Source organism: Pelmatolapia mariae, linkage group LG1 (assembly GCF_036321145.2).
Source record: "Pelmatolapia mariae isolate MD_Pm_ZW linkage group LG1, Pm_UMD_F_2, whole genome shotgun sequence".
In the NCBI taxonomy this organism is placed as follows: Eukaryota; Metazoa; Chordata; class Actinopteri; order Cichliformes; family Cichlidae; genus Pelmatolapia; species Pelmatolapia mariae.
Genome location: NC_086227.1, coordinates 36,265,152 through 36,291,435, shown reverse-complemented (window position 1 = coordinate 36,291,435; position 26,284 = coordinate 36,265,152). Strand labels below are relative to the sequence as shown.

At 39.3% G+C, this 26,284-nt stretch overlaps 1 protein-coding gene across 2 annotated transcripts in view; it reads left to right on the top strand.

The window, feature by feature from the left end:
• Positions 1 to 26,284, top strand: part of cdh8 (cadherin 8) — a 98,363-nt gene that overhangs the window by 27,343 nt on the left and 44,736 nt on the right. For both annotated transcript variants that reach the window (XM_063480253.1, XM_063480247.1), the window contains exon 3: positions 9,066 to 9,357. In XM_063480253.1, the coding sequence (XP_063336323.1) occupies positions 9,066 to 9,357 (292 nt within the window). The remainder of the gene's footprint in view (positions 1 to 9,065; positions 9,358 to 26,284) is intronic.

Sequence of the window (26,284 nt, the reverse complement as noted above, 5' to 3'; positions counted from 1 at the left end):
AAACCTATTCTGACTTTATGGGAAGATTTTTGGCATTCAAAGAAGATTAGAGTAATTTCTTGCATTTATCATCATTAACAAATAATAAATCCATAGTCTGTGTCTGTTTTAAGAAAGAATAAAGATGAAATGAAATATAGCAGAATTTTGCTCCAAGTCAAAAAGGTGGTTAGCCAAGGCTGTCAGAACCCATTATTCAAACTTACATAAAGATAATGTATTGTATACGGTACCTGCAGGAATTTTCAACACCAGCAATGCATGCCTTTCCAGCAGTGGCAGCTGGCATTGAAACTGGCTAATTTGCAAGACTTCTCAGGTTGAGAACAATGACTTTGACAGCTCGAACAGGCACTGTGGAGCACATCTGCATTTTTCCACAGGAATAAGCCCAAAAGAATGGCTCCGACTCTGCGTGCCTTCCAATTATGGAAATCTGAGTATATCTACATATGCTATACATGAAACACATTTGAAACTATGTTTTCAAAATTATAACTTTGATTATTGCCCATTGCAGGTTTGTCCACTAATTTATCTAACAATTTATGGCTTTATTTATTTCTTTATTTATCAAATATTCATAATCACGCTTATACATTCCTTAATCTGAATATGACTTGCCACCGTTAGGAGAGGTAAGTTTGTTTTAGTGTTTTTGGTTAAAAGATTGTAAGAAAATGTTGAGGTTTTTTTTTTTAAAACCACCTTGTTATTTTAGTTATTTACCTGAAATGATGGATATGCGAACACTGTTACATTTGAACTGTTTCTACAGAGTTAGAAACAATTCTATAGAAATCTTTTTAAATAGTTTACCACATAACATAATTCTATACGAAGGCTATATTTTCAGTTTATACAGATCGCTTTTTCCTGCTTTGCTTTCCAACAATTGAGCTCCAAGATCTCTTCCATAAAACTCACCAGCCGGCATGTGTTGTTTGTGACATTTAACAAGATCACAGGATCACAAGCTTGACAGATGAGTTTATGATACTTATCCACATCAGTACACATTTACTTGGTTGTTAAACGACGAGCAAAAATCAGAAAAAAAGAGAGTGAAAGAGAGAGGGTGGAAGGAAGAAAGAGAGAGGGAGGAAGGGGGAGTAAAATGTTGAAATATGAATTACAAACCCGAGCAGCACCATCTGGACCGAGAAAACACACATCATAGTGGAGAGCCGGCACATTGAATTAGACTTGCTACGGGATCCATCTGCACCTCGTGAAATCAATCTCATTCCTTGATTTGATTAGGTCGGCCACACAGAAGAAAGAGAAAACTGTTGTGGTCCTTGATTAAGCTTGTTTCGTTTAGCACCTCTCCACACCCACCCATTTTCGGCATGCTGTGTATACCGATAAGTTTGTGGCCCACAGGTAGGGTAATGGCAGCAGTCGAGGTTAATGTTAAAAAATCTCCCTCTATTTAACACTCGGCATGTGTGCCGTAGCCCTGTAGCTGAGCTCATTTACACTTTTTCACACACTGTCTCTTTATTGTTCACAATATTTCTTCCTCGTTTTTTGTTTGTTTGCTTTTTTGCAAATCACAGGTTTTTCTCACAAAGGCTTAAATCTGACTGCTGAGCTCTTCAGGGGCCACATGTGGAGCAGCCATGAATTGGACAAATGTGTTATATCAGAAGTCGTGTTGCTTTAATTTACCTTTGTTTTCTGGTTATATCAAGCACACACCAACCAACTAACTGATTGTCCAGTTCTCTCTTGTTCTAACACCAGGATATAATGAGCAGGCGGTAAAAATCTATACTGAAGATTACTTGCATACAACAGGTCTTTCTTGAACTGAGAGCCAATATTGCCGACAGCCTGAATGCATAATGCGCCATTGTTTTTTATTTTCCTGTTTCCCATTCTCATTGTGGTGACACTGTACCCCGCTATGATTAAAATGCATCCTCCAATGTATCAACATTCACAAACAAAAGGCTTTTCATGGGTGGCTTAATCTAATTGTGTTGCCCTCTTTTACTAAAGGTAGCTGCTTTGACTTTGACTTATTCTCCAGAAGCAATAAAGTGCCAGTGGCAGTGAATGGAACACATGTGCCATTGCTCAAAGTGCATGGATAGACATGAAACACATTAGCCCTGATTGACCTTGGTACAGACTGCGCACAAATGCAGTACAAATTGTTGCCTTTTTTGTTTGTCTCATTAATTCATTGTTGTCTGGGAGAAAAACTAAAGCAGAACGAAAGCAAAAGGTGATAGCTTGCTGACAATTCAGTTCTGTGCATGTGTGTGTGGAGGGGGTATAACACTGGGAGACTCTTTACTGATTGTAATTACTGTACCTTTTCTGTGTGGAGTTGGCTTCAATTACAGACCATCACCTTTCCCTGTATATGGGTCGTGACACCATCTCTCTCTCATTGTCTCAATAAAGCAAGAGTGTCAGCAGTAATAATAAATGAAGAGGAAAATATGTGAGGCACTCTTCTCTCTTTTTGGCCTCCGTGAATACTGTGATTGACCTCTGAAAAAAAGCAATATTGATTATTGTTATATGGCAACCAATGGCTACAAATCCCAAAGGAATCAGTTCCTTTGTGTCATGTGCAAAGGAGCAGCAGTAGATAATGGAGCCTTTAAAACAGTTTATCTTGATTGGGGTATGTAAAAAAATCTATATTTGCTCACCACAGAAGTAAAAATGACTGAGTCACATAGCATCTGAACGCATTTACTTAACGCCTTTAAATTTGGCCTCATTTGTGGTATAAAGAATTGAAGAGCTGACAGCATTTCACGTTATGATATTTCTGAATTAAACTTTCTATTTCCAATGCCCCGGCATCACAGAGCTTCACTATATGATTTCCTCCAATAAAGTCTTTTGTGGTTCACACCAGAAGGGAACTTTTCTGTCCAATTTGATAAACCGCTACGTGCCATGAGACAGACTGGAGGGAAAATGTTTCCAAGAATAGCTAAGTGTATCATATATCATGCATCGCACCATCTGTTCCGTACATTCAAAATGTTATTGCAATATTTAGAATTACAGATTATTCATGTAGGTGTAATTAACAGAGTCAAAATCCAACAAATGGGAGGAAGCTACAATTAATTCCAGACATGTTTGAGTAGAATCTATCTGGAGTAACTATTTAGGCTACAGTTGCCTGAGGGTGTACAGATGGAACAAAAAAGCTCTAATTTTATCAGTGGCAATGAATTACCCTCTATTGATCCCTCATTGCAGTATGGGGCCCTCTCAAATTAATTCTTTGGATTTCTTCTGTGAGATGGCATTACACTGAACAGATGAGGAGAACTGGGCCATATTAACTGACTGAGCTGAATAGAAAAAGGTCAACATCTGGCTCTTACAAAAGGTGCTATGTGAACTAGTTCATGCAGTGCACGGCCTTGAGGGGTTCGTATACATTTTACATAACAACATGCCGTCTTCTCCATATTTAATGGTTAACATGGCATTTCTACTCCACATTATCGGCCGGTCAGACCACGCAACCTCAGTTAAACAAACCCACATCGGGATTGTGCTAAACATGACATTTAGAGTCAACACAGTGATGCATTATACAGCACTTCTTCATGCTGTCCTGCACTTTTGGCAGTGTGCTACATTAAATGTGTTCAGAATGCTTGTATTATGTAATAACAGTGGAAAGAATCTAAGTGCTTTTCCTGAGTTAGTGGGCAATTTGGGGTACTAGTACTGTATTGGTACCTCTTTCTGATTCTTGGAGTTTCCACTCTTTGATATTTTAGAAAGGAATGTGTAATTTTAAATAGCACAGTATTTGAACTGTTACTATAGCTCTTATAGATGGATTACTTTTCAGCTTTTCAGCAAACTGTAGCTGGCTTTTGTTAAAAAATACATTTGTTTTTCAGCAGCAGCAAAACATGAATCTTCTGTTCAGATTGTTTGCAACTGTTTAATGGCTATAAGGAATAAAATTATATATATATATATATATATATATATATATATATATATATATATATAAACTACCCAGTATAATAAGACAAAATTGTGTGTTTGTCAGTAACAGAATGTAATTAGTATTTGGTATCATATGATAATTTGAAAATCATTCATTCATTCTTTTTTTGGCAGAAAAAATTTTTTTACTTTTCCTGCTTTCGTATATTTTGCTAGAACACTGTGATTCCATGTATAATATTAACCGCAGACCTGGAACATTTTTACATTTTTGTACATTTCCGTAAACAAAAGTAATGTATCTGACTTCTTCCACCACTGATAAAAAACCAACACAGTTGCAGATCGAATTCATCAACCTCTGACCCTTACTCCAACTGAAGTAGCCTTTGCAGAAAGCAATCCGACATACTGTGTGAAGTCTGTTCTTGCAGACGGTAGCTGACAAGCATCACAGTGACAGTATCTCCTCCCTTTCCCTCTTTGCGTCAGTCTTTCTCTCTCCCTCTACAGTCCTACTGGTACATACATAGGAGGAGAACATGTCCTATCTACCATTTGGCCTGACAACTAGGGAAATCATTAGTTTCTTCTGTAGGGCTACACTTAAGCATCAGGAGCCCAGGCCCATGGCGGGGGTGGGGGCGGGCGATATGTGGGAGTAGAATCTGTAGAATCTTCCTCATTAGGACACAGTGATTGTTCAAGTGATTGCCGTAAAAGCTCATCTTCAGCAGGGACTGACATGTTTCCTCCTCCGCTGACAGGATAAGCAGTCCCATGCAGCCCCTGATTGGGAGTTGCGGTTGGCAAATGGAGGTGTGCAGTTCTCTATGTGTGTGTGTGTGTATATATACTGGCAGACATCAGAGCACTCAAGTATTGCCACAGGAAAATATCTTCTGTCAACCAAGGCTTTTTTTCTGAACTGGAGCTTCAAAACATATGGATGTCTGTCTTTTCAACAACCTGACCTACAGCGGCTAAGGCCAGAGATATAATAACTTTCAGAGCCTGGATGCACTTGCTGCACATACAGACAACGTTATTTCTTCTTTGTGATAGATTCAGTTTACGTTCATGGAATAATGCAGTCGATGCTTAGTTATGAGAAGACTGGACATACCCATGACAGCAGTAGTATGTTTGAGTATTGTTTGAGTTTTAGCAATGCGTTGACTCTATACCAAGACTAATATCGTCAATGCCATTCTTACTAGGCCAATGCAAAATCAACACAGACACAACAGACATTGTGGTGTAAGCTTTCCTCACCCTGTGCTCAGAATACTTGTTATTTTCTGACACCAGTGTAGCACATAATCATCACAACTACAGTGTTGTTATCCATTATCTGTTAGTTTCCTGAATGCCACAGTCAATGTCACTGATTGTTGGTGCTGTTTTAGTTGCCCAGGCAACTCAGTTAATGACAGGGACCTGTGACAGACTTTTTTTTTTTTTTCACGTAATTGTACTCTTTGATGAGAATTTGTGCACTCTAGTGTGAAGGCTGTGTACGAAGTGGGTTCCCAGGGCATTTAGAGGAGACAGTTTTGAGGATTGTTGTTGGTTATAGCTAGCTCAACTCAACCCTTCGTGAATTTAAAGTCAAAAGTGGCAGCTTCTGGGAAAATGACTGAATGTGGGACTTTTCTTTTTCAAAAGAAACACAACGTGCCTTTCTATAAAGCTTTTATTCATCTTCTGAATTTTTGTTAGTTGTCAGTGACAAGGCAACATTGCTCTACCTTGAAGCTATACAATGGTTTAATGTCATTTTTTTTTAAAAAAAAAAAAGAAAGAAAAAAAATGCTTATAGAAGCTAAGAGAAAAAAGATTTAACCCCATCTTAGCTCAAAATGTGTTTTACTCAGTGGTACTCATCTTTAGTGGGCATTAATTTTTTTCTAAATGTTTTTTTTTTCAGATTATTCAGCTTCAAAACTGTCTTTGCTATCTTATGTTTGTTGGGTGGGAAACAGGGGTTAGGTGTTTGACGCAGTCTATTTAATTTAGCAACTTAATTTTAATATTTTTCATTATGTTTGGTGTTCTTGGTTAATTAATGAGGAAAAACAATCTGACATGCCATGTCTCAAGCATCCATGTGTACAAGGTGTTGTGGCCCATCCTGACCAGTACGTGAGAAACACAGACAGGCACCAATATCCATACTCATGATGAAATTAAATTTAAAATCAGCTTTTATGATTTAACTGTATGTGAGAAAACCACAGCATCTTATTTCGTCACATGATAATACTGTAAGTCGTTTCCAGCATGCTATGAGTTTATAGCATACGACCATGGATAAGCATTTCAGAGAGCAAGAATTAATCTCCACTCTCATCACATATTAAGCCAGTACTGGGACTATAATACAATACAAACTTGATTATTTTTAAATAAATATTTATTTATTTAAATATTTATTTATTTTTACTTAGGTTCGATCTATTCACTTGTTTGTTCAAACTATTTAAGTGTCTTGAGGTTGTAGTAATTATAGCACTTCGCAGTGTGATTTTTATGGTGTGGTTTTTTTTATTAAAATATTTTGATTGCTTTATAACTTGCATGTTTTGTTGTTCTTCAGAGTAGTTTTTTAGACACTTTTTATTGCATTTTTGTTTTTAAAAATGTTTAAAATTTCTTAAATACAACTCCACAAAATTATCTACACCTGTGCAAGTCCTCTGGGTTTAAAAGGAGAACAGGCACAGCACAGACGTACATGGCAGTGTGACTCCGTGGAGCAACCTCCAGCTTGGAATAAACATGGGCCGTAATTTATTTGAATTTTATTTGGGGCAAGCAGGCAACAGTGGGCTTGATTTTTAAGACTCTCAGACACTGAGATGGAGGCAGGGGAAGACAGACATGAAAAGTGGTCCAGTCCTCAAGACAAAACTAGTAGACAAGCAGGATTCAGCTTGCCTCAAGGCCAAATTATGGTTCAGCGGTGGTAGCACATTTGAAGTCCCTAAGCAGTGTGTGAGCAGCTATGCACAGCTTTCTATCTGGAGAGAGCAGGTAGTGGGGCAAATGGGGTATTATTAAAATATGTGGGGCAAGTGTCAAAAATATACAACCAGTCTTTGGGCTACTCTTCTTTAAACTGTTTTTGGTCCATCAGCCAGCCGCAGAGAAGAGTGGGATTATAGCAGACACAGTACTGAAGTGAAACAGAGTGTTAAAAACAATAAAAAAGTGTCCACTGCAGCCACTGTCTGTACTTTTATATAGAGCAAAGTGCAGTTGGATGACAGCACGGAAGCACGTTTGAGCTGGTTAAAAAAGTCTCTCTGTAAGCTCTCTGTGGGCATTACATATGGAAACAGACACAATCACAGTACTATAAAATCGCAGTACTGCTCTGCACCTGATCAAAAAGGTTTTCTTTTTCTCTTTTTTTTCTTTACATAAGTACCGAGTGAAGAAGTGGAGCGTCACATTGAAACAAACCAGGATTAAATCCAGGATGCTTACCTAAAAATATTTATGATTAATGAATAAACCAAAACCAATATGCAGCTAAAATAGTCAGTTTGCCTCCCGTTGTCGGAAGCACCAACATGCAGTCATATATGCTGAGCTGCAGGCTTTAGACTTCACACAAGTAGTCATGCATTGGATTAAAAAAAAACAAAAAAAACCAATGACAGACCATCATTAATTTCAGCTCATTTAAAGAGTTTCTCAGTGTGCAGGATGTTGCGAGGCATTTGTGTTAATGAGCTACATCATTCATGTGAAATGATGGCACAATTAGGAAAACAAAAGTGCAAGGTGTGACAATTTAAGCGAATGTGCTTTGTCAGTGTCTGCAAACAACACCTCGGAGACAGTATATGCATAAAAGCCAGGTTCTGAAAACATTGCAGGGGGTTTAGGGGTCTGTAGTCACCAACACATTTCTACCTTGCTATTCTATACCCTGAGCGTGCTCCCACAGGAACCTCTGTTGAAACGCCGTGGCAGGGAATGAAATTAAAGCTGCTGAATACAGATGTTTTGATGTATGACTGTGTACTTGGTCATGTGTGTGTGTGTGTGTGTGTGTGTGTGTTCATGTGTGTTTTTAAGAGACGCATAAGTTGACAAAAATACAAACTGAAAAGAGGAGTGCTGCCAGCCATGTCCCAGCTATATTGTTGGATTTGTAAATGTTGCTTCTCCTCCCCTCTGAAAGTCACTCACGTTAGGGATCAAGAGGCTTATATGAAAGGTGACTTTAAAGTACAGGAAATGCTCTGTCTGTTTATAGGAGCAAAAATTAAATTCTTTGCTTCTTTTGAGTCAAAAGGCGGCTCTTTCTCTTTTTCCCTGACCTCTTTGTGTCCATACCATTGTATCCTGTGCCCTTTCAGTTGACCCTTTTAACTTGAAACAGCAGAATATTTTGCCTGCTCTTCTGTCCGCAGATATTTGAACAGCTTCATGCCGCATTGTCAAATTCATTAGTTATACTCAGTCCATGCAGTGAGTGGGATCCAACCACTCAGCCGGGCATGCAGTTCTAGTGAACTAATGAAACGGTAATTACAAAAATAATGAGAAATATGAACCATCGTCCAGTATCTTTGGGGCTAGTTTGAGAGAATGCATCATTGTGTGTAGAGTTTCCTGTTGAATTTTTAATGGATTTCTTATTTTTCCAGTGTAGTACAATGAACATTGAAAGGACATCTAACGTCTTTGTCCGGTAAATTTCATACTGTAGGGAGCAATATACCCCATAACACATGTTTGTATGATGTATTTGTGATGTATAACGAGGAACAACCTAGACTAAGGTCCATTTCCTGTGCAACTTATAAAGCTATTGTCCCCAGCGGGCCTCATTTAGCAAAGTGTAGGCTATGCTGAGCCACGTTTAGTATCTAGTTTCCACAGAGTACAGCAGTGCAAACAACGCATTATGGTCATACTGTATACTTAACTGCATTTATGTGGTGAGAACTTGTAGAATCTGCTGAGCATATCAGCTTGCATTCATTAAAAGCTCTTCACACCCGGCTCCCTAAGTTTGTCTTTACACTCTGGGAAAAAAACAGAGAACTTTGCAGCAAAATTGAAGTTATCCTTTATTTTTCTTCTCTTTTTAATTGCAGCTTCACACAGACAAGGTGGAAAATGACACAGCCAGATACAGCCTTTCAGGTGAGGGGGCAGGCACCATCTTTGCCATCAATGAGAAGACAGGTGACATCCACGCGATGAAGAGGTTGGACCGCGAGGAGAAGGCTGAATACACACTAACCGCCAAAGTCACTAATGCTATTACAGGCCAGCTTCTGGAGGCCATGACTGAGTTCATCATCAAAGTCCAGGACATAAATGACAATGCACCAAAGTTCACTGAAGGCCCGTATCATGCCGCTGTTGAAGAAATGTCTGCTGTTGGTAAGTCACAATACAGACAGAGCTCATTTCTGCTCCCTGCCTCACACAGCAGCCTAATCAGTGTGTGAGATTTCCGAGACGGCTGATCTCTAATGGGCTATTGCATAAAAATAATGAGTGAATAAGAACAAGAGGAAATGAGTATGCCTATTTACACGCTTGCCTGCTATGAGTATTTTTCCACAAATGAAAATACAAGAATGATAAATCAAATCAAATCACTAGGACTTCACCCATAGCTCAGTGCTGTGACTGAACATCGAGCGTCAGTGTCGACACACACTTAGGGAAGGCTCTCAACAAACAGCTCACTTACAAAGAACTAACAATATGGAAACATGAGCCAGACATTAGATTGTAAAATTAAATAACTCACCACATGTGGCAAGCATAAAATACCTTATTAAAATTTTCATACACAATCAAAATTCTGCACAAGCTGAAAGGCACCAGTGGCACATTTCGGACATGCTACAGCAGCATATGTAGATATTGCCTTAGGGCATGCATAAATCTGCTATTCTCCACTTTGTGTAGGTCAGGGGCCATTTTGGGTTAGTTTTTTTTGTGGGGGGCGGGGGTATTGCACTTTCCGTCAGTTACTGTAAAATTATTATAGCACACTATAATAGATGTTTATCCAAGGATTTAAAAGTGCAGAATATAATACTGATTGATGTTGAAAACAATGGCAAGGAGATTAAGAGGGTGAACCTCTGTGGACTGCATTATTTTGTGTCAAAAGCATTTACAATTAGGCTTTACTGTTGTGTAAGACAGGAAAAAAAGACTAACAGTCCTCAAAGTAGGAAAGGCTTGATATGGACGGCTGTTACTTCAAGATTTAAGCATTATAATAATATCATGGTTGAGAAACATGTTTGCATGTGCACCCATAAACTGTCAGTTAGCTCGACAATACTGACGGACGCTAATTGCAAGCTACTATTCCTCAAGCCCCCTCAAACTGGTACGCAAAACTTTTGCCCTTGCACTGTATGCTAATATATTCATATATTCTCCTTCTTATTTCATCCATGCATTTAAATGACCACTGCATGATGATAATGCAGCTCATCTAGGACAGACAGAAGCCTGTAAGTGGATTGTTACACTGTTTTGAGAGCCTCACTACTGACCCCGGCGCAGCTGGAGTCTTGTAGAAGAAAATGCTTCCATCAGTAGCAGGAAGGAGATCAGAGTGTGTCTTTATGCTGTTTTGACATTGCAGGAGTTCAGCAAGGATGCTGGGGTCCGTTGTTGGGTGGTATACACTTGTTATTGTGTTTCCTCAATGAGCTTCCTCTTGTTACCTGTCACAAAGCTGACATAACTCGCCAGGACAGATGGTGTTAGGAGTGTAATGGAGTCTATTTGGTACATCCCATAGGATGCAGTCTTTGCATCGGTTCTCAGAGGGAAAGCTATATTTCTGTGCAGCTTCTCATGATAACTGTGTCTGACTCTTATTAGCTGCTGCTGTGGAAGCAAAAAGGAACAAAACACAATGCAAAAGTATCCATGTAAACACAAAGTAACAGTGAACTGTTCTTGTCTGAACTCTGTTACTTGATCCCTGCTGCTCAGCTTTGGATCTCAAATGAAATGTACTGTAGCTCTCCAAGGGTTTTGTCAGTGGAGTGCGGTAACAACCATAGTGATAGGGTAGAGAGCAAAGTGGTAGTTGACAGCACTCTGTGATTTGCCAGTGGGAATAATGCATAAGAAATGGAAATCGGCATCTCTTTGTTGATTGTTGTTCCCTTTTGTCACTACTGATTAATTAAACATTCATGAAGGCTCAGTTGTTAGCTTGAAAGGCTTTTATTTTAGCAACTGGTTTCCTTCTTGTTAAGTTTTCATGTGCTGTGGTGTTATGGGGAGAATTAGGCTCTCTGGACAAACAAACAATAAGTCGTTCATCTCGCTCGCCTCATATTCATAAATCACCGGATTCTTTACAGTAGTGTTTTATCTTTATCAAGCTGAAATTAGAATTTGCACAGGACTCGGTGGATTCCTGCGTTTTGAGTGGCGCATAACTAATAAAGTCCACGGGAAAGAGAGCAGAACAGAGATGAAGATGGTGAAGTCGTATGAGCAAATCTTCACAGTGACAAGAAACTGGGAAACATTAAAATGCAATATTGCACATGCTAAAAAACGCTGCATTACATTTGGTACTAAGCTGAGACAATGCTGAGTGTGCTGATGAATTTCTGCTTAGCGTGAACCCACCTGTGTCAAATAATCAAAATCTAATCCAGACCGTAACAGCCTGCTTCTCCTGACGATGTTATCCACTTACAGAGCTTGTCAGTTCCACTTCAGACTTCATCAATGTCTTAGCAGCTCCTTGCTTATCGGGAGTGTATCCACACAGTATCAGCGAGACCAGGGACAAATATCAACACCTACCTTTTATCTGTCAAGGACTATGGCTAGATAGAGAATCCTCGTACTGAATGTCACCATCCCCCATAGGAAACGGTCCCCACAGCCGCATGAGATATGTGACACGGGTCACCGAGGTCGCCATGTATCCTGTGTGCGCAGGAGCATAGAGGTTAATGGGAAATGAAGGAGAAATACCTTTTGTTCTTCCTTTAAAAAGGGCCAGTCGGATAAGACGTGTGGCTTTCTGTGACTTTTGTCTGACTTTCATTTTCCTGAATAGCTGAAAATGGAGGTGACTCACATTTTAATTGTTTAGTGAATTGTCTCTGTAGGTACAGTGGAACAATAAGATGAAGGGGAAAGCAAAGGTTTTAACTTCACTAAATCTGCCAAATCTGTCAGAACACATTTGAAATCATTAGCATAAGCTGCTAGAACTTCTGTGAGTGCATTACATTGAATTGTTTTCTAGGGGTAAAATGCTTCTACAAAATTTCTTCAAAACTGTGTTAACTGATTTTTTTTTTTTTTTGGGGGGGGCTGCTCAAACCCTTTATGAATAATTCCACTTCATTTCCCATTAGTGTGGCTCATGCTAGCTATGAACTCTCCACCTAAAATGGATAGATTTATGATTAAGCACAATAAAAAGTGAATATCTGAGCAAATTACGTACAGCTTTCTGAAAATTAGATTTTTCCTAAACTCATAGTAAAGTTGGCAGATCACAAGAAATGGGCCACTTTCAAAACTCAGTTTGCTTTCTGTATCATCTTTTATTTTGTTTTGTCCGTTCCTCTGCGTTCTGCTTTGAATGGGATCGGTTGTCAACCTAAAAAGATTGCACCTGAAAAGACCCCCTCCCCCAAATTTCACCTCTACCTACTGTGAACATTGTCTTACGTGGTGTCCCCTGAAAACTTTATTGTAATTCAGTTCTCTTGCGCATGACTTGTAGTCTTCCTATATTTTTGCATTTTTATTTACTTCGACATATGTGCCATATGTTACAAAATTGTTGTTTATTTCTTAATATTGTATCGTGTTGCTTGTAATTCCTTTAGGGACTATTGCTTTAACATTGTGAGCAATCTCAGTCCATCACTCTGAGAAACCATACCCAGAATACTCATGCTAATTTGATCTGCACAAAATTATTTTATAGATTTAAAAAATGTTAATAATTGCAGTTTTAATAATGGATACTAAATATAATCTGGATAATTCTGTTTTTTATGTTTTTATAATATCCTCTAATCCTCAGACAAATAGGGTGCAAATTGTTATCCATTCATTTGATCAAATGAACAATATACATAGGTATACTACCTAGGTTTATTCATTACATTGTAATTTTTTAGTGTCACTTGAGGGAGTTAGCTGCTTATTTGTGCAAGCCAGTCCATGATTAGAATTTTAATTCTTTCACATGGATTGCAAAGAGCTCACAAGATTAACAGATTTTGTTCTCCTGTTAATGGGGTCTTCAACTTTAAGGCCAGTACAAGCTGACAAATTCCCTTGTATGTCTGTCGACCATATGCTGGAATTATGAGGCTCTGCTACCCGTCTGCAGCTAACAAGGGGGTTGTGATGTAGTTGGAAATTACAAAATCTGCTTGAAGTGACACAACAGGTAATTAGGAGGAGGTTGCTAGACCCTCCTTCCTGTGCTAAGGGGGGTGCAAATGACAATAATTGCCACATTGCGAAACAAACTTGCTGAAAGTTGTTTTGCCGGTTGGAACTCATGTGAGAGTTGCCCCAGGAGTGTTGGGCTGTGAGTTCGCTTCATTATCAGGGCGATTAATAAACGGGCACGTAGACAGATGGCCCATCTCCTCTTTGCATGGGCCATGCTCTGTGAAACCTCAGCAAAATGAATACCTGTATGAGAGCACAGATCCTTGCCAAATGTGTCAAGATCTGCTAAATTGGAGTGTAGACATAAAATTGAAGTGACATTAATAGATTACCTGGAGTTGATTTGCATTTTCAGAGTTATTATGGGTGCGGATAAAAGGACTAACAGGCACAGCCATCTATGTAGGACCTAATGATGTTTCTGATTACGCTCTCATCACCATCGGCAGCTGGGAAAATAAGTAAAGGCTTGTCATCTCAGATTTGGACGATAAATGAGCAGACTTGATCAAGGGGAGACATATGGAAATGAGCAGTATGCAGACCTTTATCAGAGCTGATCGTCTCATGCTTCCAACATACAGGAGTACACTGTGATCACAGCTGATTTAATACGCTTGCAGTTTTCAAAGTGATCCATAGATACATAACCTCAACGAAGCATAATGATATTAAATACTGCTGTATATTTTGTCATAGCTTGTGCCTTTCTGTGTGTTAGAGCATATCTATCTATCTATCTATCTATCTATCTATCTATCTATCTATCTATCTATCTATCTATTCTTTCATCTCATGAATTTTTCTGCACATTGCAGTTGGTCAGATCAATACAGGGACAGCTGAGATATTTTCAGACCATTTCATGCTTCACTTGGGCCAGATGTTCTATAAAAATCCTCTTTCTCGATATACCAAAAATATCATTGTTCTGTGCTGATCTTGCAGTAAATCTTGAACATATCTTGCTCTTGGAAAGTATGGCTCTGAATGCATTAAAAACAGCTTAATTTGAATAAACCCTAACAGTATTTCAGGGTCACAGCAACCCACATAAGCAAAAGAAGCCCATTTATAGTGCATCTTTTATCTGGCATTTCTCAGTTGAGCTTTGAGCTGAGAGCTGAGAAAGAGGGTGTCTGGTGTTTGTGTCTCTCTTCTCTGATCCTAGGCTCTGGTCTGCAGCTTGGCAGATGGGCTGAGTGGCAGGGGGCCCCTGGCCCTTTAACATAGTGGGCAGCTGGGCCAGAGCTAGGCCAGGGCCGGGCTGGGGCACATCTGACGAGCAGGCTCCTGGGCTGGACAGGGATGCGGCAGACCGGGACCATGATGATGGTGGTGGGTGGCTCACAGGCTGAACTGGGGTGAGAAGGGGTCAGAGCAGTGAACCTGGCCAAGGCTCTGACTCTCTCAGGCCTGTCTAACTGCCAGGAAGCATCCATGCCAGCCTGCCCTTTTTGTGGCCATGCTAAATGGGAATAGGACAGGCCTCTGAGGCAGAAAGGATTTAACTGACATGGAGGAGTTTGTCTGTAAATAACCTGCTACGACTATCTATCTCACCTCATTTGGCACTAGCATTCTGCATATCTGAGTGTATTTACATGCTTGATTTGGTTACTTTCATTTGCATTTGTGATACCAGTTAATTGCCCAGTCACTTCTTTTTTCCTTTTACTGCTACATTCTTTTTACATTCGCTTGTATGTTATTAACTTAGCTTTCTTTGTTTCAGACTAAGCTGCAAATCACATGGTATTCAAGAGTTAAAATAAAAAAAAACATATAGCTGTTCAATATTACCTACAAATGTGTATTACTAATTCATCATATATTGTTTATTATCCAATGCACCTCTGAATTATGCATGTAACATCATCAGTCATTGGTCCAGATACAGTAATATGAGCCTTTTAAAGCCCCCTGGGGTATGTTCTCTTTTTTGAGAATACACAAAGGCATCCACGCACATACACACATACTAAACTGTGTGTTTCACACGCACATGCATCTCTAACATGCATCTCTGTTAGCATGAACCCACAGTGCAGATGTAAAGATGGTGTTGTTCAGGTGTAATTTGTCCCTTCTCCCCTGTGTAGCCTGCAGAGATGCACTCTATTTGCAACCCTCCGCACATATTTTTCCTCCTGTTCTGTACCTCTGCCACCCTCGCACTCTCTCCCTTTTGCTCACCATTGCTTTCCTTTGCTAAGCTAATGCTCTCCTTCACTCTTCCCTTGAGGGAGAACAAAAAGTAGCTGGCTTCTAGGTAATGAAGCCCTTCAATGTGATCTGCATAAGATTGCCTCCCTTGCTGGACTGGCTGCCTTGCCCCAATGAATAGCAAGAGGCTCTCAATGAGAATAAGGACAAAAAGCTGCCTTCTCTTTAGCCACAGTATCATTCCTCAAACAAAGTCTGTCTTCTTTTTTTTCTTTTTCCTATGGAGTAGAAAGAGAAGAAAAATGAAAGGCAAGGAGGATAAATAACAAACAAAGTTCATGAAAGGGAAGGTAAATGAGAGAGAGAGTGCATGTTTATTTATGTGTGAGAGCATGTGCGTTGGCTCTTGTGTGCATCTTTTTGTAATGATGAGGAGACGGATGTGAATAACTGAGGCTGTCATGAGAGTCACCGTCTGTGTTGTCGCACTGAGTGGATGTGATTAAATGAATTTCATGCAACAGGGTCAACAGTAGTACAATGGGACATGAGAAAATCAAAGGTTAAATTTTAAATTTGTTTGTCTGAATGCTCTTTTTTAAAATATTTATAAGGCTGCGGTATTAAACAGAATAATAATTAGGAAAAAGTTTAATCAGATACAACTAACCTGTCACATTTCCAGGTTTCTTGCTTTTCAATTAAGTATTAGTCATGAAAGTTTTGTTGCTTTGAAATTCGTGTAAGGATGATTTGTGGTTGTCATACTATCACACACTGCTGTTCATTATTTCAAGGTCAGCTAATCATTCTGAGAACAGAAACAAGGACGCAGCATCCTCAATTCAGCATCAGTGCAGAGTAGGAGAGGGGCTGATTCAGTTCAGTGTGTCATCTAAAGATAGTGTAATGCCTTCTAATGGCCACTGGTGGGCATGCAGACTAACTGTGAATATTTCATTGTACAGATTAATGCAATAAGACTTACACAAACTGATGCAACAGTAACTAAGGGTCAAAAATATTAGCTAATTATTCAATGAGAAGAAAATGAATCAGTAACTAATCTGGTAGTGGTAGTTGTTTATTATTGTTTAAGCCATTCCTTATTCTACGACCAAATTTTTAATCGATTAATGGATTTTTTAGGAGAATAAACAGATGATGAATCAGTGATGAAATTGCTAGATGCAGTAGTAACTCTAACCATCGCTGTCCTTTACTTGGATGGTTAAGCCTTTGTCATGCATCAGCTTTGAATTGGCATGCTTCTGATGCCAGCATTAGAGACAGCTTATGCACAATGAAAGACTCATTTAATACTGTGAATGAAACACTTATTGAGATGGGTACTTCTCATTATAAAAGGCTACTACAGCCATGTAGTTGGCCTTCCTGTCATTTCCCTGGAGTTGGAAATTTAAAGACAGCAAAATAATAAAAAAAATCATCAGGAGGGCGAAATATCCTAAATACTGTCTAAAAAGAAACAAAAACCCAGGATCCTAAAATTCCCATAATCTCACTCCATGCAGTTACTGGTTCACCAAAGTTTTCTTGCACGACAACACATAGAATGCATACATTTTTATTAGTTTTGAGCTCGATCAGCACTTACAGTACACAAAGCTAATCATGTGTAGCCCACAGTGCATCCTGTTGCGAGCATGTCCAGAAATTTAAGAAGATGTGTGCAAGATGCAGACTTCAACAGGCTGCCTGGATAAAATCCCAAATCAGTATTACATGACATATTAATTTAATTTAACAAAACTATATGTTTCATGTAAAAAAAAAAAAAGACCATATCCAACAGGGTGTGATGCACTATGATGGTCGAATAATGCTAAAACAGTAGCTTTAGTCTGTCATATTCACAGCTATGCCAATCCATGTACATACTTTCCAAGGTCATTCTCCCTGTTGTCATTATTTTGTTAGAGTAATTTTTAAGTTCAACATTTATTAGCTGTAAATCCCACGCGATTTATCCAGTTCATTTGAAAGGCATTTGAAACACTCTTAAGTCTAACACTGCATTATAAAACCATCACTGCCTCTTAGCCTTTTGGAGGTTTAATTAAGAAACACATTAATGTATATCTGTGGGGAAAATGACAATTTCCTTGCAGATAAATTGTAATTTCACATAAGTCATGTAAAACCTCAGTCACATACACCTAAAGACCAGTTGGCAACCCCCTGGCAACTTCTGGTCGCTAGGGAAAAATGTGTATTCCCTGTCCAGTTGTAAATGGGCTTGCAACCTTCACCTGGCAGCAGCCAGCTGGAGGCTGCTGGATGCTGCCAGGTTAAATCAGTCATCAAGAGGGTGTTTATACAAAAACCTCGGTGTGATTGCTTTGCTAGCAGATTGCCACAGTCGTCAGAAGCTTACATGGGAGATGTCAACTGGTGCTCTGCAAACACACACTGTTTACTCTGTCAGCTGTACTAAAATATGAAAAAGTATGGCACAAAATATAAATGGTAGTGATGGATACACCTTTTTCCCTCACAACCACTAATTGCCAGATGCCAACAAAAAGCGTTTCGGCCTGTGCGACCAGGGCCCAGTCATTGTTTTATTCGGCACATACATTAAAACATTAATTAGAGCAAGGTTTAAAAACCAAAATATTCTTAGAAAGAAAATATAACTGTCCCAAAAAGAGGAAAATTTGAATCGGCCAAGTAAGCCTTCAGTTAGTGCATGTGCCTGTTTTTTTTTGTAGACTGTTGGTAGACTGGTAGAGTAATAGTTTAAATAACACTATAATTACTGTTAATGTAAAGGGGAATAGTTCCATTGTTTAGATCAATCAACTACTTACTGTATCAGCTTATATTCAATCTGTTGTCACTGATGCTGCATTGAAAGCAATAGATGTGATTGTCGAGGAAGATTTGTAGCATGGCGATCAATCTTTAATTACTTTTTAATGGACGTGACCTGTAAGGGTTTTTTGTGTATGTGTTTTACAAGTTTGTTACAACACATCTGCAGAGGGTGGCCTTCTGCTATTGTGTATATCAACTCTAGCAATGCCACACAGGACTTTGGCACAGCCTTGAGTGTGTTATTGCTTTACACAGTAAAGCACTTGTAGCCACAGACATGGAACCTCTATAATACTGAATATTATATTTAACCTTTTGTACCACAATATTGCAGTGTATTTAAAACTATGGAGGTTTTTTTTTTTGCCATTTTAGCCTCTTTCTAAATACACTAAAGCCTTCTACTCAATAACAGGGAACCAACTAATATTAAGCTAAAAAATATACCTTCAAAAAGTAGTACTGCAAAATAGTGCTTTTTACAGCAACGAATCTTCAAGAAAGCAATAGCATCTTTTGTGTGTGAAAGAGAGAGCGAAAAATAGGGAGATCTGATTAATGATTGATAACTTGATGAGTGTATTTCAGAGAAAGACCTGAATAAATTGTAAAACTCAAAATGAGTCCTGTAAGCACCTTGAATGAATTCTGTGTATGGGAGAGATAGCAGGAGTATGATAAATGACTGATCAGATAATCAGCGTCTTCTAGATAAAGATAGAATTGAAAAAACTGTACAGCCACACAAAAAGCTGACTTCCCCATTTTTTTTTTTTTTGCTAGACTCCCACAGAGAGCTGTAGCATAATCAATAAACAAATCAACTAATAATTCAAACAGAAAATGCTGCTATCTGACTTACTAGTAATGCCGGAGGTGATTCCCAATGGGAAATGGTATCAGAAAGGAAAGTTCCTTCATTAGGGGGCTTTTTCCCTCAGCTTCTGCAAATTTGTGCAACAATAAACATAGAAAAACAATTTTTACAGTAAAACAGACAATTTTCAAGTGTCATTTTGCACCCATTTGTGGTAAATGTTTCATTAAACACAGTTTCTCTGGTTCTCTTTTGGACTATGTCTACTTTGTTACTGACTCTTTTTGCTGTTAAAATATGGTCCTGAGGCCAAATGTGCAGGGGTTTAGAGAAATAATTGGGCATACCACATGTTAAGTTATCCATCCATCCAACCAGATTCTTCAGCTTATTTAGAGTTTTGGTGGTCTAGGCAGCCTATCCCAGCTGTAATGGGAAAAGAGACAGGGTACAACCCAGACAGGTTGCAAATCTATTACAGGGCTAACACAGAGAGACACAGACAACTTTTCACACTCACTGTCACATTCACACCCACAACCAATTTAGAATCATCAATAAACCTAACATGCTTGTGCTTGGACTGTGGAAGGAAGCCTGAAGTACCTGAAGAAAAATCACCCGGACATGAGGAAAACATGCAGTCCTAACCACTGCACTACTGTGGTACTGATGTAAAGCAAATTTCTTAAAAGAATCATTGCACTACGCTAACTGTTTTTAGATGTAGTTTGGACCTACCTCACTGGCTATTCCAGTCCTGAAAAAAAAAAAAAAGAAACTCAGTGGCATCAACCTTGAATCAACAGGTGTAGCTGACAGTACTAGAATTCAAATCTTCATCCGAGATCTGTGAAGTTTGCTGTGGTTGCCATCAGCTACATTTATTAAGCAGGTCACATCTTACTGGAAAGAGATCTGGTGTAGCTCAGCTGAAACAGTCATTGTCTTACACAGCCAATCCTATACTTGCTCACTAATTGCCTACAGGCCCCCTGCTCTGCAGATAACAGACTGAGATGCGACCATTTGCTGCTCATTCTCTGCTATGCTGAACTGTACAATATGTTCTTATTTACAATTTTACACAGATTACACGTTCATTTTGGTTTTGATATCTCTTCACTTATAAAATTATAAACACAGTGGGGAAAAGTTGATTATTAGCGTGTAGATGTAGATTTTCTTCCCTTTTTAAAGTTTAGATCTGTTAATTCTTCAATATCACACTTCAAAAGTTAATTTTCAGATATTTTTGATGAAATTTAAATACTTTGTGAATGTGTGTATGGGTGTGTGTGCATGTACCATGTTTACATATCTTTGTGGGGACCAGCAGTCGTTAAGGGGACAAATCCCCATCCCCAAGAGTTTGAAGGCATTTTTTATGCTCAAAATGCAGTTTTAGTGCCAGAGTTACAATTAGGTTGTGGTTAAGTTTAGGCTAAGGGTTAGAGTTAGGCATTCATTTTTGATTGTTAGTGTTAGGGTAAGCAGCTAGGGAAAGCATTATGTCAGTTAGATGTCCTCACTAAGATATGAAAACAAGTGTGTGTGTGTGTGTGTGTGTACTATCACCTCTGATACATAACAGCTGAAAATGACTGAAAGAGACTGTTTGAAGTCATGCTGGTGAGTGGGAGGTCCTTTCTACATTACTGCTATAGCATGCAAACTGAGGATGGTTCCAGATCGCACCTTAAACTTGGTGCATGCTTACTCATATCTGCTGAGATGCCAGAAAGCTTTCTACTTCAGTACACAGCCATGGCTCACCTTTTAATTATTCAAGAAGAATGTTGTGGATTTTTAATGTATTGTTGTAGGGCCTTTTGTGGTGCAATTTTCCTGTGGTGTGTTCAGTCCTCTTTGCTCCTTTGCGTCTATTTCCTGCTGTATCTGGCACTGCGTCCGTCAATCCCACTTACTTTTGTTGCTTCAAAAACAGCAAGGATTTTGCTCACTGGTTTTCCACTCAACATAGCGTGTGCAGGTGTGTGTGTGTGAGTTAGATGTTGTGTGTGCATGTTTTTTTTTACATCTAATTTTACAGTGATGAAAAGAAAGAAAAGAATCCCCACACTCTCATCCCTCCATGTCTGCATTATTAATTGTCTGAGCTATCAACTATAGCTATTTGGACCCCGCAGGCACCCAACAGTCAGTACCTAAAATTAAAAGCAGCAATTGCTTCCCAATGAATGCCATAATAACACTCTTTAAAGTTACATTTTGCTCCCACAAAAGAGCGTAGACTTAATTTAACTGCAGAAGAAATAAAGCAGAAACTGCATAAAGAAAGACAAAAAGGAGGTCTTAACAAAAATCTTTATTAGCTGTTTGTGTGTGTGTGAGTGTTCATGTGTGTGTGTGTGGCTACAGCTAAGATTTGTGTAGCCTACTGTAGCTTGTAGTGGAGAGGGATTGGTCAATGCAACATAAATGAGGGTGGAACACATTCATCAAGGTGGCAGAGATTTGAGACTAGAGAGTCCCATCCAATCACTGGCAGAGAATAAAGGGGAGAGGCATAAAAGTCTGTACAGCAAGGTCATTTGAAAAAGAAGCTGATAAGACGAAAGGATCAAATCTCCAGTGCGGGCGAGGCCTTACTCTTGATGTCTCTCCCCATTAACTAAAGCCCTGGCTTGGCACATACAGTCGTTGCCACGGCTCAGCTGTCTGATACAATGATGAGAAAGTAGAACATTAAATAAATCAAGTAAGTCTTTGCAGTGTTTGTCATCAAAATGTATGTCCCTGAAAATTCATATTTCTGTTTTTATTTTATATTTTTGTTTATGGATGACTTTAAATGATGAATCTTTTTTGTGGTTTTTCGCAAAGTGATAAAAAATTCCACTTGCGTTACTGTGTGTTTTACCCTCCTGTCTTACTATCACACGGGCTGCTGATTTTTGGCATCAGGCAACCTTGTTGAGCTCTACCTTTTTGTGTTTTGGAGCATTGGCAGCTGTATTGCTCTCAACACTGCAGTATGGATTTAGTCAGTTTGTAGTTTTACCACAGTCACAGTCTGGTGTCCACACGAGTATGCACACGCACACACACGCACACACACACACACACACACACACGCACAACCAAATACACAGTCAATCCTACAGCAGGTTTGCTATGTCACACTGGGGGCTGCTGTGTAATTGGGTGAATCTGCTCTCCAGCACGCAACAGAGATAGCCCTTTAAAATTTCACTTCACTTCTGGGAGTGTAAACAAACCTTGGGATTACTAGGGGTGTAAATCCACATTCCACCATCTTTTCTTCTGTCATCCCCCCCCCCTTTTGTTTGTTGGCCACGTCCTTTTGAGAGTTTATTGCTGTGCTGGATGTTTGCTCAGTATTTGGAGAGGGTTTTTGTGTGTGTCACTGTGATTTGTGACATGTTAACAAGCATGATAACAAGTGCACGTCTGTGTGCCTATGTTCATTATAGATCTGCATGCGCATCTGTGTCGGCACGAGTCAGTAGGCGTGCACTCTAGGCATGTATTTTAGCATGTCTTATGTGCGGACACTTTATGTGGCTGCGTGCAGCTTTCTGTCTGTGTGTTCTCTGTGATGGATTGCTTGTCAGATGCCAGCATAGCACCGCTCTTACCGGCTGACGGAGACATTAAGTCACCAGTCACGTAGATGTAGTACGTTTCAAGATTCCTCAGGGAAAATGCTTTAACCCTTCCCGCTCCAGGACGGCTGTCAGACGACAGTGTATATTACTTAGAAGGTGCTCCCTGCTAAGACCCACAGTATGGCTGGATTCAGTTGAGTTTGGTGTCTTAATGCAGTTGTGTGGGAGGTGGAAGACCTCTGTCACACATTACTTTTAGATGGGCCAATTGCTAGAGTTATGGGCTGCAGACTGTGTACTATGACTGTCTCTGAGTGGCTTGAATTTTTATTTTATTTAATTTACCTCTGCAAGCTGTACGAATAGAAAATATGTAATCGACAGAGAACATCTTCTAGTAGTGGCAGCCTGAGGGAGTCGTTGTGGAGGGAGGGATTTTAATGCCCCCCCCCCAGTTTTGTCCTTTGTTTTTAATGCTATATTATTCTCACTGCTGCTGCTCTCCCTAGAATATGAAAATAACACACTCTGAATGAATGTGAATGTTCACGCTGGCAACTAAAGCAAATCGATTTTTTTTTTCATTAGAAATATCTAAACTAAGTCTATTCATTTGCAAAGGCTATTGTCGATCAGTATACTATCTAGTTTTACAAGGACTTGAGTGTTATTTTATAACGTATTAATGCATATAAAAATCTACTTTTTGAAATATTTATTTTTTGCTTTTAGATTACATTTAGCCTTTTACTTACTTTTAAGAACATTTGAAAGATTCACCATCATGTGATTGACAGAGGCCTGGTAAGATAATCAAACAACCTGTGAACTGTCATCCCAGTCACATTTAAATAAATAAATCTGTTGTAATTCTGATCATTATAACTGACCCCCACTTGCTTCAAAACACAGGACAGAAACACACACAGACACACGCGCACAAACACACACTCAGAAATATCTCAGTGAAAATAACCCAAACAGTCAGACTTCTTTATGTTTATCTAGACTAGAACTTCAAAACTCGTAATAAAAAGCTTGCAAGAAAATGGTTCCAGAGCCTTTAAGCATAACCACAACTGAACATTAAGAGACATAACTCATTGAAGGAAAAAAAATCTCATTTTCAAGTTCCTCTGGCTTGGTAGTGCTTTTTCCTTATATTGAATCAGCAAGTCTTCTTCATGTCTGCACAGTACTGTCTATTTTCTTGTCTGGGTTTCAAGGGAACCTTGCTGAGTTATCTGCTGTTCTTTTTCTCCCCACTGATGTGGCCTGATGTTTTTCAGGAAGATTTGATCCTGAGGACATTTGCTGTTAATGCACTGTGAGGAGCTTGAACTTGATCAGTAGGGAAACCACACAGTTTGTGTTTGTGTTTAAACAAGGTTGTGAAATAGGATGTTAGACTGTGCAATATCATGCATATAAATATATATAAATATACCATATCCCAATAACTGTGTTATTCTACTGTGGCTGTCAATTGATAGGATGCTTATAATATTGTCCGTGCTAGCATGTACAGAATAAATCAGCGTACACACAGGGATTTGTCTTCCCCAGTGTTCTCATGACCACTGAGCAGCTCAGCTGGAACAGTACAGGGCTACATACACTGTTAAGGGTATTTTGGCACAATGTACACAAGTAATTCATTTCTGATATTAAGTAATAACTTTGATCTTTGGTTTCCGCACTCAGGAGCTGGTGGTAAAAATATTAACCGCAAGTTCATTTCCTACCTCAGTTTTGCATTGTGCTGAAACATGTTTTTTTTTTTTATTCTTCCATTGAGGAAGAATAATTCACATTAAACACCCTCGCCCCTGTGGCAGAGTTCCCAAATTAAGCAACATTTTGTTCATTTACCCATGATAAAGTTGTTCATTAGACAATATACTTTGCCTTATTCTTTGTTATTACCTTGCCATTGTAAATGCCTTGGGAGCAATTAAATATGTGAAGTGCCCAATTTTCCGTCCTCGACTTCCAGTCCTGAACTCTATCTGCATGTTGCACACATTTCCTATGAACTAATTAAAGTGAATCAATGACACAACCCTTTAAAATGGCGGCATATGTCAGGGCCATCAGTGGGGAACAAAAGACCCTCTTAATTATTTTGTTCCTGCCGTTCCTGTAAATGGCTTGTCAAGGCAGCAGACTCAGTAGCCGACTACTTGAAAAGGAGATGTCATGTACACACAGAGACACACATACCAGCACATAAACACATACACAAACACTGGCTCCGGTTTCTCTGTGACGGCTCCCTCTCTGTCTTATAAAAGACTAGTAATTGTACTACAACAATGACAATGTAAGTGCTTAAGTGTAACGGTCCCCATACTCTTCAAAGGTGCAGCATCCCTTATCCATCATTGGCTCTGGGGAACTATTTCTTGGATGCTGACAACCATATCTTATCTTGAAAAAAAGAAACAAAAAAAACAATCTCCCCCTCACCCCTCAGGGGGAATCTGCTGAAGCCACTCTTCCAGTTTCAGGATACCCAGGTACTTTTAGCTGTCCCGTATATCTGCTATTCTGCCTTCTGGAAACTCCACTTGTTCAGTCCCAATCACTTTCCCCTGTGTTTGTAGCCGTTCAGCCAAATCAGAGTGATATCATGATTTCCTCATCATGGATCACTGTGAGATGATATCTCGTTCACTCTTGGCATACAGGTTGATGATCACTCCATTTCTAAAACTATATCTGTATTCACTCTTAGTGATAAGCTGGCTCAGAGGGCATATGTAGAACAGGAGCAGGACATTGCTTCACTTTGGTATCTCTACACTTCATGGCTACTTGTGTCATTGCCTTGGAGTTGGCCTCCAGTGTTGCCTTCCACAGTCCTGCTGAGTTTATGATGATACAGCTGGAAACTGTAGTGGCAGCATCACTGTTTTTGGAACATTAGGTCAGGGTTTGGATCCCAGTCAGGGCATGCACACTAGATACCCAATGCTACCCAAGCCTACCGCGGAACATGAGCGAGAGACAAATAATTATAGCCATTACATTTTTTTAAAGAAAAAAATCTAGTGCAAGTTGTTCCTTGCTGTTCCTCATTTGTTTAACCCGTTCTTCACCTGCATCCTGAAGCCCTGCTGAAATATGCAGCTTACCATGAGTATGCATTAATTCTGTTATAAACACTGATGTGTTACAGGAGACTTTGTTTTTTCCCCTTTTCCCCTGCTTTGCAATTATTAACCTCACCATCCTGCCTTGTAAAATACTTACATCTGCCTCATATTAATGTAAATCATCTTAGTGAAGATGTCTGGGCTGTAGATGAGTGAAAATGGTGACAAATGAAAGCACAGGAGTTGTGAGGCTGCACTGGTAAATGAGAAAAATTCTCACGTGCCAGGTGTTTATGAGCATGCTTATTTGTTTAAGGGTTTTTCTTAATGCCCATCTGCATTGTTGCCATAAATGCCCATCTGTAGCCCAG